This window comes from Thunnus albacares, chromosome 12 (assembly GCF_914725855.1).
Source record: "Thunnus albacares chromosome 12, fThuAlb1.1, whole genome shotgun sequence".
NCBI lineage: Eukaryota > Metazoa > Chordata > Actinopteri > Scombriformes > Scombridae > Thunnus > Thunnus albacares.
The window spans coordinates 30,780,004-30,800,567 of record NC_058117.1 but is presented as its reverse complement, the minus strand read 5'-3'; the positions used below and the strand labels follow the sequence as shown (position 1 = coordinate 30,800,567).

The window sequence follows — 20,564 nt, the reverse complement described above, 5'->3', positions numbered from 1 at the left end:
GTAACACTTAAAAGTGGAATAATAAACAGAGCATCAAGACAATAATATTCTACATAATTTACACTTAGTAACTGCAAATATACTGATATATGTGTGTGTGTGTGTGTGTGTGTGTGTGTGTATTTTTTCAGGACAACTGTGTCTAAACTGTTTTTAATGAGAAAATGTAAAACCAACCGCAACACGTCAAAAGTGACATTTCTGAACACTGATCAAAGTGATAAATGAGATGAATTGATGAGATGTGATGGTGAGAAAAGGCGAGCAGAAAACAGTCAGTCAGCATGTGTGCGGTTGGTGGACGGTCCCTTGTTTCTGAGGATCATCAGCAGAGAGAGTCCACAGCAGTACACCAGACTCTTCACTATCAGCACTGTGTACAGCACACAGAGCAGCTTCACCTGGTACTGAGACGGGACAGGTGGAGGAAGAGCAGAAACCTCTGAAACAGGAAAAAAACAAATGTCAGTGCTCTGCTCCTCTGCTCTCTCTGACAGCGTCTCCAGATGAAGCTGAATTACTGCTGAACACAGTCACCAAGCCTTCATTACCTTGTTCTGTTTGGGCCTCCACTGTTCCCCCCTCGTGCTTGACGTAGCAGCGGTATTTATATGTGTAGAGAGCATCCCGATCAACCACCCTGATGGCGACGGTGCGTCCCGGCTCTCTGAGCTCCAGCTGCTCTCCCTCAGCAGGGGGCAGATCCTCCAGCGGGCCGTTCTTCTTCTGTCTTTTCCAGGAGAACTGGACCAGAGGAGGAGACATGGCTGAGGCCAGACACAACAGGCAGCTCTTCCCCTCCAGGTGGGCTCTGGATGCTGCTGGGTACACGCTCACCACGGGCTTCACTACCTGCTCATCTGAAGTTTGACAGCAGCAACAAGCAGCACAGACACATCATCTACTGGACACTGTATCAATAATCATATCAAACTAAAGTATCATGTAAGCTCATCATATGTCATATATGAAGATTAAAACATCGTTTACCACTTTTTATCAATATTTAACATTCATTTCTGATATAATAAAATAGAATTTGTAAAATTGAAAATATATCATGACATAACAGCCTCATATAAAATACATTGGCTAATGATTATATTGGTTTATATAAAATGTTTTTACCACCATATACTTTAATTAGTAAAAATCAATCATTCATTTTAACATAAGAGTTTTAGCTTTTACATAAAGCAAATTACCACAACATGTTCGGATACGTTAAATACAATATAATGAAATGAAATATAGTATAATATAATATAATATAATATAATATAATATAATATAATATAATATAATATAATATAATATAATATAATGAGGTAATATTTGTCTCAGTAAATTTTAAAGTATAGTTGTATTACTTGGTTAAAACTATAGTACTATATTTATATTACATTTGTAAATGATTATAACATTTTATATGAAATATATTTACCACCATATACTTTACTCTAATCAGACACACAATACATCAATACTTTTAACAACTTTTTAAAGAGTTTTAGCTTTTATATATAACACAAATACCACAACATGTTCAGATATGTAAATAAAATATAATATAATAATATAAATATAATTAAATTACAACATGTAAATTATCTGATTCATTATATTTTCTACCAAACACTTTCTAAAATATTTTTTTACATTATATATTTGATATCATGTTGATTTCATAAACCAATATGATTGATATTGATTATGGATTAAGACATACAATTATACATTGTATCTATTAATTATATTTAGCTTAATCACACATTTAAAATGAGTTTGCCTTCATGCATTAATTTATCTTCCACTAAAAGACATATTTATCATCATAAACACACAATTATCATGAGATACATTTTACCATTTACAAATATATACTGTATATTTAACTCACAATATATTTATCACTATTTGCTTCTAAAATTACATTTAGGAACATTTATTAAATGATGTTTCACATCATATATCATCTTGTTTTAATAAACAGGAGCTGCTGCTGAATCAGTGAGATTATTAAATACTGTTTATTTGTAACATTACTGATATCAGACTTTTTGGCTGTAAACAAACTTTGATGTGATGCATAAATAAAGAAGAACTTGTGGTGTGCAGTAAGATTTGAAGCTCTTTTCAGGAGTTATTGATTTGTTTTATGGAAGAATGGCTGCATCAAGAATTCTCTACTAAATATGAAAAAACTAACATGTAAAGCCTGAAGCAGCAGAAACTAAAACTAAAAACACATTTTCAACTTGTTCAGTAAAACAACTGAAGGAAAATGAAAGTTTAGTCTTACCTACATACAGTTTAGTTCCAGAGCCAAAGATGAAGTAGCCTCCCACAGTGAATGAGACTGTGACAAAAACCTGTCTGCTGTTGAATGTGTCAGCTGAGGTGAAGGAATCCAAATTATGAACCAGTATCATATTTCATCTCCATGATGTGTTTCTCTAATGTTCATATCAACATGACTGTCTCTTCTTTTATTTGATTTTAGCCACATTAGCAGTGTGACTATATGGATGCTAATGTCAGTCGGTTGGTCGGTCCACCACTTCAGTGCAGATCGATTGGATCTGATTGTGGATCAAAGGACGGATGGATTGTTCATTAAATGTTGTGCAGACATTCACGGTCCCCAGAGGATTCAATTATTTATTTGACTTGATTGATTCTAACTTTGAATCTAGCGCCACCAGCAGGTTGACATGTTTGGTCCAGACTGAAATATCTTTTCATCTATTGGATGGATTGTCATGTAATTTAGTAGAAATATTCATGTTCCCCTCAGGATGAATTATAATAACTTTGATCCTCTGACTTTTCCTCTAGCGCCACCATCAGGTCAACATTTAAACTCAAGAGTTAAAAGAGAGTGAATATTGGACTTACATTCACCAGGTGGACAGAAACACGACTCCAAATGAATGATAATGTTGCTCCATAACTGCTGGATGTGGAAATAAGCAAGTGTTTGCTAACAAGTTCAACATATCAACTTAAAAGCTGATGATGTGTCAGTGTTGGTCACTACTTGTTTCCAATGAAAACTAGTGGACAAAACATCAGTAAATGCAGGTGTAAAATCCTTCACTACAACTTAACATTACAACAGTATGTTGTGTGGTTCACTCCAGATGTTTAGATAAGAATGATGGACTAGAATAAAATAATATTGTTGTTGATTACAGTTTAAAAGTTGTAAAGTTCACATTTGAGGAGATTTGTTGAGTATTATGAACTGAACCAAGTTAGGATGACATTAGTACCTGTGCTGCCATGCAGGTACATTTTCATAGGAGACGTAGATTTTGTTTGCTTGTCAATCAATTGATGTTTAACATTTTGAATCACATAAAGGATTAAATTTCTAATAGTAAATGCTGTAGTGGAGCCATTTGTCTTAGAATATGGACAGTAAACATCAGAACCTGTGGTTAAGGTTTAGTTAGGTTTAGGTAAAGATCATGGTTTGGGTTAAAATGATTTCCTCCTTAAGATGAGGGGAGCTGCGTCGTCATGGTTACAATAATAAACACGTGGTTAAAGTTAGGAAATGATGGTGGTCGTGTTAAAAGAAACAAACAGTGTCTGCTGTCGTTTCTCTTGTGAAGACAGTCTCAGCTGCTCACAGAGCAAAATCCATTTACATTTACCACATTTCTGTTGAGGGGAAATTGTCATAAATCCAAGAATTGTGTTGAATCTTTTACTAAAGTGAAATTATCTGTTGAAATCTGCTCAAAGATGTGACGTGAAGAATCCTGCCTGAAGGCTTTTATTGTGAAAGAGCCACAGGAAGTGTTTTCGTTAACAGCAGATTATTATTGTGAAGGAGGAATGAACTTTATTCCAGCAGCAGGTCAAAGAAGACCATTTTTATCTTCATCTCAAACTTTCAACTCTGTCAAACATCTTTTTCTATTTATTATTTTGTCAATTTTTGTCATTAAATCAAATGTTAATAAAGTTTCACTTTTGATCTCTCCATTATTTGTCTCTTTTATCTGTGTTATATTGTTTTTTGTTTGTTTGTTTGTCTTCATCTTGTTGTGTCATTGTGCTTCTGTGTTGCTCCTTTGTTCTCACTGTGTGGAACAACAGGAAACCTGCTGAAATAGCTGATAAATAATATCAATGAAATATAATGTTTAAATCAAAATCCTGACACCAACAGACAAACATTTAGTCCTCAGCTCAGTTTGTTTGTGACTCTGGCTGAGATGGAGGTGAAATATGTGAACCTGGGCTGTGGTTTACTGCTCTCTTCCTGTCACAAACACTGTTTGACATCTGTTCATCTGGAGGTTTTTGTTCAGGCTGCAGGGATCATTTCTCACTGTGGGTATCAACACAGGCACAGTAGTAGGTGGCTGAATGTGAGAGTTTAACTGTCTGGATCTCCAACTCCCAGCCGTTCCCTTTATTTACAAATGAAAAATCATCTTTCTGAGGATGATTGGACCTTTTGTCCATGTTACCATTCATAATGTCAATACCAAGAATCACTGTGAATGTTTCTGTGTCTTTCTTCTGTAACCAGAATACAAATGGGTATCTACTGTCACACTGGTCAGTTCCTCCACAGCTGAAGGAGATGTTTTCACCAGCTCTCCTGGTCAATGTTAAATCATCCTGAATCAGGTCTGCTGCCATGGCAACCAGCGCTGTAGAGAAACAGACACACTAATGAAGGTTAGTGTGACAGTTTTTGTTAAAGGTTGAGTTTGTTGGCTCCTGATTGGCTGGAAACACTCACCTGAACACAGACAGCACAGAGCAGCAGCTGGGAGGAAAAGCATTTTGTGCAGTGGTGTTTCCTCTGGTGAACCTGGGGAGAAGTGGCGCTCTGATGCAGCTGAGGCCAAACAAGGACAAGCTGTGAGATCAGACGAGGGCCACGTGGTTTCTAACAGCTCCTCAAACCTCCCATCAGCCCCTGCGGTGGACAGATAAGGCTGCTGTCTGACAGTAGACCTTTTCACAGTAGTAACTTTAAAATCCCCTGCAACTTAAAAATATGTTTTCTTCTTTTTCCTTCAGTTGGATGTTTGAGTTTGTTCTGAAAGTTTCTCTGTATCACCTTAAATCTCAGTTTAACACTTTTACCTACGAGCAGGATTTATGACATCACACCTTGTTTGGAGTCAATCATGGTCCTGTATGCAACTTACACAAGTGTGATGTGGAAACTTGAAGCCTCCAGTTTACAAGCACTGAATATGACTTCATAGTGAAGGAGGAGACATCTGATGTTCAGCAGGAAAACTTTAGAAATGAACAACATTTACAGATTCAGAGATTCTTGATTTGGAGGCATGACAACGTACCCAAACATTCAGCCAGAGTCATAAAGAACTATCTTCAGCAACAAGAAGAACAAGGAGTCCTGCAACAGATGGTTTGGCCCCCACAGAGTGAACTATTAAGACTCACAGGCAATTTAGAGTTAGTTTATTTTTAGTGAACTTTGGACTGTGTGGGGAAAAGGAACATTGCAGGAACATTACATTGCAGGAGATTATGCAAACTCCACACAGAAAAACCTTTATCGGCCAGTGGATCTGACGCCAGAAGCTTCTTTCTGTGAGGTGACAGTGCTAACCACTGCACAAAATCATAACATCTGCATTTTGATTCCAGGTATCATGCCCCTCTCTCTGCCCTGTTTCCTGTCTCCCTGCACTTCCAACTGTCAAATAAAGGAAAAACCAAAAACAAATAAAAGGTGTAAATAGAAAAAAAGGTCTATTATTTCATTATTAATTGTCACTTTTTGTATAAAGTAAAACATTTTGGTGCAGATTTTTTGTATATATATTTTTTTATTTTCTTTACAGTTTGATTTGTTTTTATTGAAATCTGAGTCTTTCAACTGAAGTTCATTTTAACTTTGTTTGACACAAACAGCTTTTGGAAATCAATAATAGTAATTGTATTTTAATTGTATTATTTAATTAATAATTTTGGAGTTAGAGTTAGGGAATTTACCTTAGTGTTGTGGTGCCTTATATTTTGAATTAGTTGAACTAATTTGATCTAACATGGCACGTTACATTAACACAAAGAGCAGCGTATTTGCTTAATTAGATTTTTCTGAAAAGTTATTCTCAAATCTACTTTTAATGGAATAATACATGAAACCAAACCAGACAACAGCCAGACTGTTCCTTTAAGAGGCTTCATAATCAGCTGGGATACATTTAATGTTATTCTAAGAAATGTTTGTTCGGCTGCCAAGCTTTTAAGTCATCTAAACAGTTCCCATATTTACTCTGAACTGACTCTAACTTTAACTAACTCTGAACAGTTTGATCTTTCCCAATGAAAGGCCCTTAAAGTCCTGATAATATCTTAATATCTTGTCATAGAAGATTGACAAGAAGTTGCAACCTCATCACCAAACAACAATGTCTATTTACAGTCTTAAATAGGCGTAACAACAATAAATGAGGCATACATTATGTCTGTGTGATGGACAACTGAGACAGGAAATGAACTGTGTTGTGACCAAGTAGTTACTGTACCTCATGGTGACGTCTGAAATTAAAAATCAAAGAGAAAGACCGCCACCCTGTGGTCATTCAGAGGAAACACAATGGGATCCAGACAATGCCATCTATGGTCACCATGGCAACATGATGCTTTTCCTCTGATTCTGCTGTCAAAGCAGTAGTGACATCTAGTGGATAAAACAACATAATACTGATCTTGAAAGAAAGAATGAAGCACTGTAAAAGCACTTTGAAATTATTTAAGACATTTTATTTTTAAATACATTGGTGGTAGCTCAGTTTTCTTCTCTGATATTATATACTACTATAAAAATTCTAAAACAATCAATAAGAATGCAAAGTTCTTGTAAAGTTATGCATTTTATAGTCTACTTTTTTCTTTTTAATATTACATAATTATTTAGTTTTGCATATCTGACTTAAAGAACAGGTTCATAATTTTTTAATTGTGTCTTGACACATCAGTCAGGTGTCCATATGAACAGTGACAGAGGTTTTCCTCACTGTAATTATTCCTCCTGTTCATACTGGATATTAAAAGATCCTTCAAATATGTTTTCAATGTAAGTGATGGAGGCCAAAATCCACAGTGTGTCCACACAGTCATTTAAAAGTTGATGTGAAGCTTATATGAGGCTTCAGCAGTCTGAGTTAGTCATATCAAGTGGATATCTGACACATTTACAGTCTTCAAATTTTTGTTTCCTTGGACAGTGTTTCCCTGTTGAGCTGCGGTGGAAGTATAGCAACAAAAAGAGGGACCTTGGCACTAAAAAGACTGTGTAACCAGGTGGTAAAATAATAATATTTATGGAAATAAAATCCATGCTGAAGAACTTCTGTAGACTATTGGAAGCTGAACCTGAAAACATGGAAAGATGTGTTTCCGCTACCTTGCATCGACGAGAGTTTTGACGCTTTGAAAGGTGCCAGATACTGTTCCACCATTGATCTTGCTAGCGGCTACCACCAGGTGGCAGTAAATGAGTGTGACAGGGAGAAAACAGCTTTCACAACACCATTTGGGCTTTTTGAGTATCTGTGCATGCCTATTGGTGTCCTGCAACTTTTCAAAGGTTAATGCAGGCAACTATGAATGACTTGATCTTTGAGATAATGCCAGTGATTCTCGACAATGTTCTGGTGTACTCACCTTCTTTCCAGTCCCACTTAGAAAGACTTGACATAGTGTTCACGTGTCTCAAACACACTGGACTCAAGGTTAAGTGGGGGAAATGTCATTTCCTGCAGAAAGAAGTCAAGTTTCTGGGGCACCAGATTTCCGCAGATGGTATTCCAACAGATAGGGTCTCCACAACTGGATAACAAAACAAGGAGAATAAAAACCTTCATATTAGCTTCAGATAAACTTATATATATTATAATTATTAATATTTTTGCACAGAAGGAAGTCTGTGGATTTTGTGGATTTTGTCCCCCATCGCTCACACTGAAAGTGCATTATGAAAAGATCTTCTAATGGTCAGTATGAACAGGAGGAATGATTACAGCAAGAAAAACATATTTCACTGTTCAAAACATGGAGTCAAAGGGGATTTAATGTGACCTTTTGTACACTGAAAAGACCCTTATATGTCAAAGTGAAAATACATCTCTACAAAGATCTAAATGTATTTCAAATATAAAATACATCATCAACAGCTTTACTAGTAAAATATAAATCTGAAAAGTAATTAGTACCTATAGCTGTGAAATAAACGTAGTGGAGTAGAAAGTAAAATATCTCCCTCTGAAATGTAGTGGAGTGGATGTATAAAGAAGCATAAAATGGAAATACTCATGTAAAGTACCACACAAGTGCACAAAGTGCATCTTTGCTAAAAACTCGGGTTATTAGGACTCATATAAAACTGTTGACAGTGAATCAACACTTCCTTTCCTGCAGCAGACGGGCCGTGTGGGTTTCTGCTCAGCAGCCTCCACACTGTTCGCTGTGGTTTTTCATTTTATTAACACAATGACGGTTACAACCATCGACTCTGGTTAAAGAATTGTTCCAGGAACGTCAGTATGAATTCAGCGCTCACTGTCTCGGTTTTAATCTGTGTTATTAATGTGTGAGAGAAGCAGCTGAAATCCTAAACTCAGAGCTGAGAAACTGACATCATTAAATAAAGGGAGACGTTCAAACTCCTGCAGTCTGCTCAGGTCCCACAGTCTGTACTGAGTTCACAAATACATTACTCAATAAGTTTAAACAAATAGATCAAAATAAAATGGTTGAACAGTAATAGTCCTAATAGATAATACTAATAATACTTTTTGTAAAAATTTTGATACTAAGAATCCAACTTAAATCATATTTTTTATATTTTTATTGAATACCAAACACAAACAAGCATATGTGATATGTATTTACAAAATAACATAAACATCAGATGTATGTAAAAAAAAAACAAAAAAAAAAAACCTCTCTTGTTCATTTTTAATGAAGACAGCAAAGAAATGTTTCTCATTTAGCAAAAATACAAGTGCACATATACACATATACGTATGTTGGTGTGAACAAAGTTCATTTTCTCACATATTCCACCTTAATTGCAATAAATGACTCATTAAATAACAAAACCCAAATTAATGATACTATTAATATTGTAGATAATTACTTGTACTAATTTAATAATTAATATAGATTATTTAATAATATAGATTTCATACTTAATATTTGTTTTACTTTCTTGTTCCTGTTTGTTTGATTATCAGTTTCTCTTATGAAGTTGTTTTTGTTAATAAAACAAACCAATTTTTAAATTGTGGTGTTTCTGAAATCTTTCATCTTCTAAATTGAGGTTTTTCGCTGCAGAGTGTTTAAATTCACACTGTAGGAACATTTTTAACATTCACTTCCTCTCTGCAACGTTTAAAAAAATACATCCTACATTTGTTATCATCAATCGGAGCAGCAGAACACAAACCACACTGAGACAAACAAGTCATCTTTTCTACACTGAATCACTTTTCTATTCATTTCTGTTGTATAAATCTAAATGAACTTAGTTTTCTTATAATCATATTATAGGGAAATATACCAATCAATTTTGTCTTGATAAAACTGCAAGAGCTGATCAGTATTTTGGTGATTTAGAAAGAAATCAAAAAACACACCCATCATTTTGACAACATTCAGGCTTCAGTGCAGACTAACCAAGCTGCTGTGTGATCATTTTTATAGCAGCTCTTCAAAGCAGCTCTCTGCTGTTTCTTCATGTGTGTAAACAACAGTTTCATCAGCGTAGAGTCGTACATCCACACTGAAACTATATTACAAGATGATACTGAACCTGTTGGCACACCACACCTACTTGCTTGTATTTAATAACTTTATGTTTATGTTTGCTTTTCTTTACTTTGTTGTTTCTGTTTAGCTGTAAGCTTTTCTTTGTATCTTCCTGTATATTTGTTTTTAGCACTATGTGAAAGTTTACTGAGATCTACTGACGACAAGAGTCAAATTACTTGTAGGTATCAACAAACTTGGCCAATATAGTGGATTCTGTGTCTAATGATTTACATTATTTTAAGCCAAACTGAGATCAATGAAAACAAGGATGATTATAAAAGACAGAAACTGTGATGTTTCAGTTTATTGAGAATGTTACTCTGAATGACTTTGACAAACCTGCCACCCTCTGCATAATGTATTAAAAAGGAAATACACAAGAAAAAAAAAATACTGTAAGCACTTAAATATCTACCAGGTAGCTAATGATTCAACTTCATTTTACACTATTATACAAGTCATGATTAAAAGTGGAATTAAACTAGAGCATCAATATAATAATATTCTACAGAATGTATACTCAGTAACTGCAAATATACTGCATATGCTTATATATGTATTTATGTTTTCAGGACAACTGTGTCTTAACTGTTTTCAATGAGAAAATTAACAACCAACCACAACATATCATTACTGACATTTCTGAACACTGATCAAAGTGATAAATGAGATGAATTGATGAGATGTGATGGTGAGAAAAGGCGAGCAGAAAACAGCTAGTCAGCATTGTGGACGGTCAGTTGGTGGACGGTCCCTTGTTTCTGAGGATCATCAGCAGAGAGAGTCCACAGCAGTACACCAGACTCTTCACTATCAGCACTGTGTACAGCACACAGAGCAGCTTCACCTGGTACTGAGACGGGACAGGTGGAGGAAGAGCAGAAACCTCTGAAACAGGAAAAAAACAAATGTCAGTGCTCTGCTCCTCTGCTCTCCATGACAGCGTCTCCAGATGAAGCTGAATCACTGCTGAACACAGTCACCAAGCCTTCATTACCTTGTTCTGTTTGGGCCTCCACTGTTATCCCCTCATGCTTGACGTAGCAGTGGTATTTATATGTGCTGTTTTCTTGCTGATGGAGCAGCAGGATGGAGGCAATGCGTCCCGGCTCTCTGAGCTCCAGCTGCTCACCCTCAGCAGGGGGCAGATCCTCCAGCGGGCCGTTCTTCTTCTGTCTTTTCCAGGAGAACTGGACCAGAGGAGGAGACATGGCTGAGGCCAGACACAGCAGGGAGCTCTTCCCCTCCAGGTGGGCTGCTGGGTACACGCTCACCACGGGCTTCACTACCTGCTCATCTGAAGTTTGACAGCAGCAACAAGCAGCACAGACACACATTCACACAGTCAACAGCAGCTTACAGCACTGCACTGCATTCAGTCTGATCCTGGAAACTACATGATCACTAAACTACTCATCAATACACCACAAACATCATCTACTGGACACTGATTACTGATCAATAATCGTATCAAACTAAAGCATCATGGAAGCTCATCATATGTCATATATAAAGATTCAAACATCATTTAACACTTTATCAATATTTAACACAACATGAATTTCTAATATAATAGAGTTTATAAAATATAAAATATATCACGACATAACAGCCTCATATAAAATACATTTGCTAATGATTATAGTGTTTTATATCAAATATATTTACCACCATATACTTTCATTAGTAAAAATCAATAAATAATTTTTACTTAAGAGCTTTAGCTTTTACAAAAAAGTCAGTTACCACAATATGTCTGGATATGTCAAATATAATATAATATAATATAATATAATATAATATAATATAATATAATATAATATAATATAATATAATATAATGACATTTGTCTCAGTAAAATTTAAATTATAGTTTTGTTACTCAGTTAAAATATATTATATTTATTTCACATTTTTAAATGATGATAATGTTTATATGAAGTATATTTACCAGCATATACTTTACTCTAATCAGACACACAATACATCAATACTTTTAACAACATTTAAAGAGTTTTAGTTTTTATATAAAACACAATTACCACAACATGTTCAGACATGTAAATAAAATATAATATAATAATATATATTCTTAATTAAATTACAACATGTATATTATCTGATTCATTAAATTTCCTATCAAACCCTTCATAAACTATTTTTGACATTGTATATTTGACATCATGTTGATTTCATAAACCAATATGATTTATATTAATTATGGATTAAGATATACAATTATACATTTTATCTATAAATCATATTTAGCTTATTCAGACATTTAAAATGAGTTTGCCTTCATGCATTAATTTATCTTCCACTAAAAGACATATTTATCATCATAAACACACAATTATCATGAGATACATTTTACCATTTACAAATATATACTGTATATTTAACACACAATATATTTATCACTATTTGCTTCAAAAATTACATTTAGGAACATTTATTAAATGATGTTTCACATCATATATCATCTTGTTTTTAATAAACAGGAGCTGCTGCTGAATCAGTGAGATTATTAAATACTGTTTATTTGTAACATTACTGATATCAGACTTTTTGGCTGTAAACAAACTTTGATGTGATGCATAAATAAAGAAGAACTTGTGGTGTGCAGTGAGATTTGAAGCTCTTTTCAGGAGTTATTGATTTGTTTTATGGTAGAATGACTGCATCAAGAATTCTCTACTAAATATGAAAAAAATAACATGTAAAGCCTGAAGCAGCAGAAACTAAAACTAAAAACACATTTTCAACTTGTTCAATAAAACAACTGCAGGAAAATGGAAGTTTAGTCTTACCTACATACAGTTTAGTTCCAGAGCCAAAGATGAAGTACCAGTTTCCTCCCACAGTGAATGAGACTGTGACAAAAACCTGTCTGCTGTTGAATGTGTCAGCTGAGGTGAAGGAATCCAAATTATGAACCAGTATCATATTTCATCTCCATGATGTGTTTCTCTAATGTTCATATCAACATGACTGTCTCTTCTTTTATTTGATTTTAGCCACATTAGCAGTGTGACTATATGGATGCTAATGTCAGTCGGTTGGTCGGTCCACCACTTAAGTGCAGATCGATTGGATCTGATTGTGGATCAAAGGACAGATGGATTGTTCATTAAATGTTGTGCAGACGTTCACGGTCCCCAGAGGATTCAATTATTTATTTGACTTGACTGATTCTAACCTTTAATCTAGCGCCACCAGCAGGTTGACATGTTTGGCCCAGACTGAAATATCTTTTCATCTATTGGATGGATTGTCATGTAATTTAGTAGAAATATTCATGTTCCCCTAAGGATGAATAATAATGATAATAATAATAATAATAATAATAATAATAACTTTATTTATATAGCACCTTTTAAAAACAAAGTTTACAAAGTGCTTTGACAGACAAAGCAAAAGCAGCACAATGCAAAGCAAAGACATGAAACAGAAGACAATAACAGATCTGACCTTAAAAAGATGGCGGCCAAAGGCAAAGACAGACAATAAAGAGATGATAAAAATTTAAAAGAAAGATGAAAAGTTGAAAAAATGAAGTTTAAAAGAAAGATGATCTAAAGACAACATTACATAAAAGCAAGTCCGTAAAAATGGGTTTTAAGAAGTGAATTAAAAGAAGTTACTGCGAGCCTTATCTCCACAGGCAGGTCGTTCCAAAGTCCAGGGGCCCTGATGGAAAAAGCACGGTCACCTTTAGATTTAAGCCTCGACTTTGGAACGGCCAGAAGGGCCCCACCTGAGGATCAAAGGCTGCGGGCTGGTTCGTACAGGGTCAGCATATCTGTTATGTAGCTTGGAGCCAGACCCAGATGTGCTTTAAAAGTGATCAGGAAAATCTTAAAATCAATTCTAAAATGAACAGGGAGCCAATGGAGAGAAGCCACAATCGGGGTGATGTGATGTTGTCTGTTAAAACCAGTAAGAAGCCGAGCTGCTACGTTCTGGACCAGTTGGAGGCGGAACAGGGATTTTTGTGTTATACCGGAGAGGAGGGAGTTGCAGTAATCTAGTCTTGAGAAAATGAAAGCATGGATGATTTTTTCAAGGTCGGAATGGTGGAGCATCGGCTTAATTCTGGAAATGGTTCTGATTTGGAGGAAGCAGGACTGGACAACTTTGTTAATGTGTGGTTTGAAACTTCGATCTGAATCGAACAGTAACCTGAGATTTCTGGCAGCGGGCTTCATGTAGGTGGATAGGGGACCAAGACTGATGGGGTTATTTGGATTAGGGGGACTGAACAGTATGACTTCTGTTTTTGAATTGTTGAGTTGAAGGAAATTTTGTGCCATCCAACATTTGACATCACTGAGACAATCTACAGCAGCAGCTAAGCTTCTTGGGTCACTGGGTCTCAGGGGAAGGTATATCTGCGTGTCGTCTGCGTAGCGATGAAAAGAAACGTTGTGTTATTGAATGATTTGGCCAAGTGGAAGCATATAAATAGAAAATAAAATTGGACCTAAAATCGAACCTTGCGGTACACCACTGGTAATGTGGGCTGTGGAAGAAGTGAAATTACCAATTGTGACCGAGAAGGTTCATTCTAAAAGGTAAGAATAAAACCAATCAAGTGCAGTGTCCTTGATGCCCAAACAGGTTTTAAGACGGTCAATTAAAATAGTGTGGTCTACTGTGTCAAAAGCTGCACTTAAATCTGAAAGAATTAAAATTGCGCTCTCCCCCCTATCAGCTGCTAAAAGGAGGTCATTAGTTACTTTGAGGAGGGCAGTTTCTGTGCTATGTAAAGCTCTAAAACCAGACTGAAATTTCTCAAAGATATTATTTTGACACATAAAAGCTAAAAGTTGGGCTAAAACAACAAATAACTTTGATTCTCTGACTTGTCCTCTAGCGCCACCATCACGTCAAAATTTACAAGAACTCATTTAAAATCAAACCTACATTTGTAATGATGCAAACTACTTAAAGCTGTTATATTCAATATTTTTATAATAACCATGATCTGTCAGTGTGTAATGTGTTGGTCGTGGCTCGTAGTGATGAACCTACAGAGAATTATCAGTGACTCTGCAGCTCCTCTCGGCTTTACGGAGCTTTATAGTGAGTTTCAGCTCATTGTTTATCTGTCCGGCTGCAACTTTACTGTTTTGGTTCACTCTCAGCGCTCTCATAGCGTTGTTTTGGGCCGCAGCAGGCAGCTGTTTTCAAAGGAAAAGCTGTAAAAGGCCACTGTACACTACCTGCTCAGCACCAAACGGCAAACAGACACAGTTAGCTGTAGACTAGCTGGTGAACATAGTGGAGCATTTAGCAGCTAAAGAGCCAGATATTTCCCTCAGGAGTTGGTAGAGAGTAAAAACAGAGCTAAAAGAGAGTGAATATTGGACTTACATTCACCAGGTGGACAGAAACACGACTCCAAATGAATGATAATGTTGAATGATGAAAACTAGTGGACAAAACATCAGTAAATGCAGGTGTAAAATCCTTCACTACAACTTAACATTACAACAGTATGTTATGTGGTTCACTCCAGATGTTTAGATAAGAATGATAGACTAAAATAAAATATTATTCTTGTTGATTACAGTTCAAAAGTTGTTAAGTTCACATTTGAGGAGATTTGTTGAGTATTATGAACTGAACCAAGTTAGGATGACATTAGTACCTGTGCTGCCATGCAGGTACATTTTCATAGGAGCCGTAGTTTTTGTTTGTTTGACAATCAATTGCTGTTTAACATTTTGAATCACATAAAGGATTAAATTTCTAATAGTAAATGCTGTAGTGGAGCCATTTGTCTTAGAATATGAACAGTAAACATCAGAACCTGTGGTTAAGGTTTAGTTAGGTTTAGGTAAAGATCATGGTTTGGGTTAAAATGATTTCCTCCTTAAGATGAGGGGAGCTGCGTCGTCATGGTTACAATAATAAACACGTGGTTAAAGTTAGGAAATGATGGTGGTCGTGTTAAAAGAAACAAACAGTGTCTGCTGTCGTTTCTCTTGTGAAGACAGTCTCAGCTGCTCACAGAGCAAAATCCATTTACATTTACCACATTTCTGTTGAGGGGAAATTGTCATAAATCCAAGAATTGTGTTGAATCTTTTACTAAAGTGAAATTATCTGTTGAAATCTGCTCAAAGATGTGACGTGAAGAATGCTGCCTGAAGGCTTTTATTGTGAAAGAGACACAGGAAGTGTTTTCATTAACAGCAGATTATTAAGTGAAGGAGGAATGAACTTTATTCCAGCAGCAGGTCAAAGAAGACCATTTTTATCTTCATCTCAAACTTTCAACTCTGTCAAACATCTTTTTCTATTTATTATTTTGTCAATTTTTGTTATTAAATCAAATGTTAATAAAGTTTCACTTTTCATCTCTCCATTATTTGTCTCTTTTATCTGTGTTATATTGTTGTTTGTTTGTTTGTTTGTCTTCATCTTGTTGTATCATTGTGCTTCTGTGTTGCTCCTTTGTTCTCACTGTGTGGAACAACAGGAAACCTTCTGAAATAGCTGATAAATAATATCAATGAAATATAATGTTTAAATCAAAATCCTGACACCAACAGACAAACATTTAGTCCTCAGCTCAGTTTGTTAGTGACTCTGGCTGAGATGGAGGTGAAATATGTGAACCTGGGCTGTGGTTTACTGCTCTCTTCCTGTCACAAACACTGTTTGACATCTGTTCATCTGGAGGTTTTTGTTCAGGCTGCAGGGATCATTTCTCACTGTGGGTATCATACTTCCTACAGGCGCAGTAGTAGGTGGCTGAATGTGAGAGTTTAACTGTCTGGATCAACAACTCACTGCTGTTCTGTTTATTTACAGCTGAGAAATCATCTTTCTGAGAATGATTGTGCTTTCTTTCTATGTTACCATTCGTCATGTCAATATCAAGAATCACTGTGAATGTTTCTGTGTCTTTCTTCTGGAACCAGTATACAAATGGGGATCCACTGAAACACTGGTCAGTTCCTCCACAGCTGAAGGAGACTTTTTCACCAGCTCTTCTGGTCAGTGTTAAATCATCCTGAATCAGCTCTGCTGCCATGGCAACCAGCGCTGTAGAGAAACAGACACAGATGAAGGTCAGTGTGACAGTGTTTGTTAAAGGTTGAGTTTGTTGGCTCCTGATTGGCTGGAAACACTCACCTGAACACAGACAGCACAGAGCAGCAGCTGGGAGGAAAAGCATTTTGTGCAGTGGTGTTTCCTCTGGTGAACCTGGGGAGAAGTGGCGCTTTGATGCAGCTGAGGCCAAACAAGGATGAGCTGTGAGATCAGACGAGGGCCACGTGGTTTCTAACAGCTCCTCAAACCTCCCATCAGCCCCTGCGGCGGACAGATAAGGCTGCTGCTACTGTCTGATAGTAGACCTTTTCATAGTAGACATTTTGATTTGTGTTTTAAAAGCAGATTGTTACTAATAACCTTAAAATCCCTCTCAACTTAAAAATATGTTTTTCTTCTTTTTCATTCAGTTGGATGTTTGAGTTTGTTCTGAAAGTTTCTCTGTATCACCTTAAATCTCAGTTCAACACTTTTACCTACGAGCAGGATTTATGACATCACACCTAGTTTTAAGTCAATCATGGTCCAATATGCAACTTACGCAAGTGTGATGTTGAAACTTGAAGCTTCCAGTGTACAAACACTGAAAATGACTTTATAGTGAAGGAGGAGACATCTTGTGTTCAGCAGGAAAACTTTATAAATGAACAACATTTACAGATTTAGAGATTCTTGGTTTGGAGGCATGACAACGAACCCAAACATCCAGCCAGAGTCATAAAGAACTATCTTCAGCAACAAGAAGAACAAGGAGTCCTGCAACAGATGGTTTGGCCCCAACAGAGTCTTGATCTCAACATCATGGAGTCAGTCTGGGATTAACATGAAGACACAGAAGCAGCTGAGACGCCTGAAAAACTGTGTGCAGGTGAACTGAGGAGAACTGCTGCTGTTTTAAAGGCAAAGCAGCTCACAGCAAATATTGATTTGCTTTAGCTTTCTGCTGTTTACTCAACTTTGTATCAAGTTAATTGATAAAGAAAAACTATTCATGGCATTAAAAGATCCTCACTTTACACTAGTACCTAAAACCTAGATATACAGTACTGTATATCTACTTATCTTTTGCAGGGAAAAGGGAGCTAAAACAGACAACTATTAAGACTCACAGGCAATTTAGAGTTAGTTTATTTTTAGTGAACTTTGGACTGTGTGGGGAAAAGGAACATTGGAGGGAGATTATGCAAACTCCACACAGAAAAACCTCGATCGGCCAGCAGGTCTGACGCCAGAAGCTTCTTTCTGTGAGGTGACAGTGCTAACCACTGCACAAAACCATAACATCTGCATTTTGATTCCAGCTATCATGCCCCTCTCTCTGCCCTGTTTCCTGTCTCTCTGCACTTTCAACTGTCAAATAAAGGAAAGAAATGCCCAAAATGTGAAACTTTTTGGTGCAGTCTGATTTTTTTCCAAATACATTTTTAGTTTTTTTTTTATTTACAGTTTGAATCTTGTGTACATTTTGTTTTTGTTGCAATCTGAATCTTTGAACTGAAGTTCATTTTAACTTTGTTTGACACAAAACAGCTTTTGTACATTTATAATAGTAATAGTATTTTAAATGTATTATTTAATGAACTATTTTGGAGTTGCTTTTATCAAAATCAAAATAAGAACCAGGTTTCATGCCAAGCAGGTTTGTACATACAAGGAATTTACCTCAGTGTTGTGGTGCCTAACAGTCAAAAATATACACAGAATTAAGTAATCCTGAATAACATAAAAAAAAAAAAAACTTACAGTAAAAAATATGTCAAATATATTCTAAGTAAGAAGAGCTGCTACAGGTTTAAATTTTACGTTGAAGAGAATGAAATGAAATGTACAAAATATTGACCAGAATGTGCAAATGTTCAGTGTAAACAGTATATGCAGTATGTAATTAATAAGACTGAAACAAATACTACTGCTAATAATAATAATGCAAGTTGTCTTTATATTTTGAATTAGTAATTACTAATTTTTAACTAATTTGATCTAAAATGGCAAGGCCAAGTAGTTACTGTACCTCATGGTGAGTTCTGAAATTAAAAATCAAAGAGAAAGCCCGCCACCCTGTGGTCATTCAGAGGAAACACAAAACCATGCGATCTATGGTCACCATGGCAACATGATGCTTTTCCTCTAATTCTGCTGTTAAAACAGCAGTGACATCTAGTGGATAAAACAACATAATACTGATCTAGAATGAAAGAATGAAGCACTGTAAAAGCCCTTTGAAATGATTTAAGACACTTTATTTTTAATCAAATTAGTGGTAGCTCAGTTTTTTTTTCTCTGATATTATATACTACTAGAAAAATTCTAAAACAATCAATAAGAATGCAAAGTTCTTGTAAAGTTATGCATTGTATAGCCTATTTTTTTTAAATCAATTTATTACATTGATATTACAAAATTATTTATTTTTGCATATCTGACTTAAAGGACAGGTTCACAGTTTTTCAAGTGTGTCTGAAAATATTGGTCAGGTGTCCATATGAACAGTGAAAGAGGTTTTCCTCGCTGTAATCATTCCTCTTGTTCATACTGTCCACACAGTCATTTAAAAGTTGATGTGAAGCTTATATGAGTCTTCATCAGTCTGAGTTAGTCATATCAAGTGGATATCTGACACATTTACAGTCTTTTTAGCATCAAATTCCCTCTTTGTGTTTCCTCAGACAGTGTTTCCCTGTTGAGCTGCGGTTGAAGTATAGTAACAAAAAGAGGGACTTTGGCACTAAAAAGACTGTAACGTTGAAAGATATCTACTTGATTGACTCATTTGGATGCTTCTGAAGCTTGTAAGTGCATTATGAAGGGATCTTCTAATGGTCAGTATGAACAGGAGGAATGATTACAGCAAGAAAAAACATGTTTTAATGTTCATTTGGGCTCCTCACTTGTTTTAAGACACACTTGAAAAAGTGTGAACCTGTCCTTTAATATTAATCAATTGCTCATCTGATATAATGGTGTAATGTTTTTTTCTCATAATCCATTGTCTGTATTAGTTCAGGTGTTACATTAAAGTGTGTTTTTATAAACACACTTATGTGCGGTAAAATCCTCAGCCTGACCATAATTCGACTATTCTGCAATTTCATTTAACGTGACACTTTAGTAACACTTAGCAGACCTAGTTTGGTAAATGAATAACTCTTCTTTCGCCAGCGTCCATTCAAAAATCTGTCATTTTTACGCCGCAGGGTTTAACGGTCGAAATCCGTAAAATGTTAAAACTTGACCATACACATTTTAACATGTAAAAATGAATTGTCAGGAGACACCAAATATTCAGTTAGCCGTACATCTAACGAATTATACCTGTATTATTTAAAAAACAAACAAAAAAAACCCTTTCCCCCAGTCTTCGGCCACCATTACACCCTAGCAGCAGCAAGAATGAACCAAATTTCTAAAAAAAAAAATCCTATTAAAATAAAAGCAACTTGATGGATAAATGTGTGACGTATTGTTAAAGAGTCACCCGTTATTTAATTGAAGCATTGGTCTTGTTATTTAATTTCTTAATATTGGCCAGTGAGCAAATAAACAATGAATTGTCATATTTCTGAGCGGAATTCGGCGGCAGCATCTTTTCTCTCAAAGCTCCAGGTCCAGACAGGGAAATTATCGGTTTAACGGGCCGCTCGGTGCGCACCGTTTTGAACAGCCGTTAGTTGGCATACA

The 20,564-nt window shown here is 35.8% G+C and overlaps 2 protein-coding genes across 2 annotated transcripts; both read right to left on the bottom strand.

The window, feature by feature from the left end:
* Nucleotides 1-33: 33 nt before the first annotated feature.
* On the bottom strand, nt 34-6,604 carry LOC122994497 (immunoglobulin lambda-1 light chain-like). The gene is made up of 6 exons (XM_044369213.1): nt 6,534-6,604; nt 4,766-4,945; nt 4,347-4,673; nt 2,303-2,341; nt 552-860; nt 34-442 (listed from the first exon to the last, which is right to left on the bottom strand). Exons 2-6 carry the CDS (start codon nt 4,806-4,808, stop codon nt 276-278), a joined length of 885 nt encoding a protein of 294 aa, XP_044225148.1. The 5' UTR covers nt 4,809-4,945; nt 6,534-6,604; the 3' UTR covers nt 34-275.
* Nucleotides 6,605-10,097: 3,493 nt separating this feature from the next.
* LOC122994495 lies at nt 10,098-18,989 on the bottom strand. Its single transcript, XM_044369211.1, has 6 exons — nt 18,898-18,989; nt 16,968-17,147; nt 16,545-16,877; nt 12,632-12,676; nt 10,820-11,119; nt 10,098-10,710 (listed from the first exon to the last, which is right to left on the bottom strand). The coding sequence occupies exons 2-6, from the start codon at nt 17,008-17,010 to the stop codon at nt 10,559-10,561; spliced, it is 873 nt and encodes a 290-aa protein (XP_044225146.1). The 5' UTR covers nt 17,011-17,147; nt 18,898-18,989; the 3' UTR covers nt 10,098-10,558.
* Between the last annotated feature and the right edge of the window lie 1,575 nt (nt 18,990-20,564).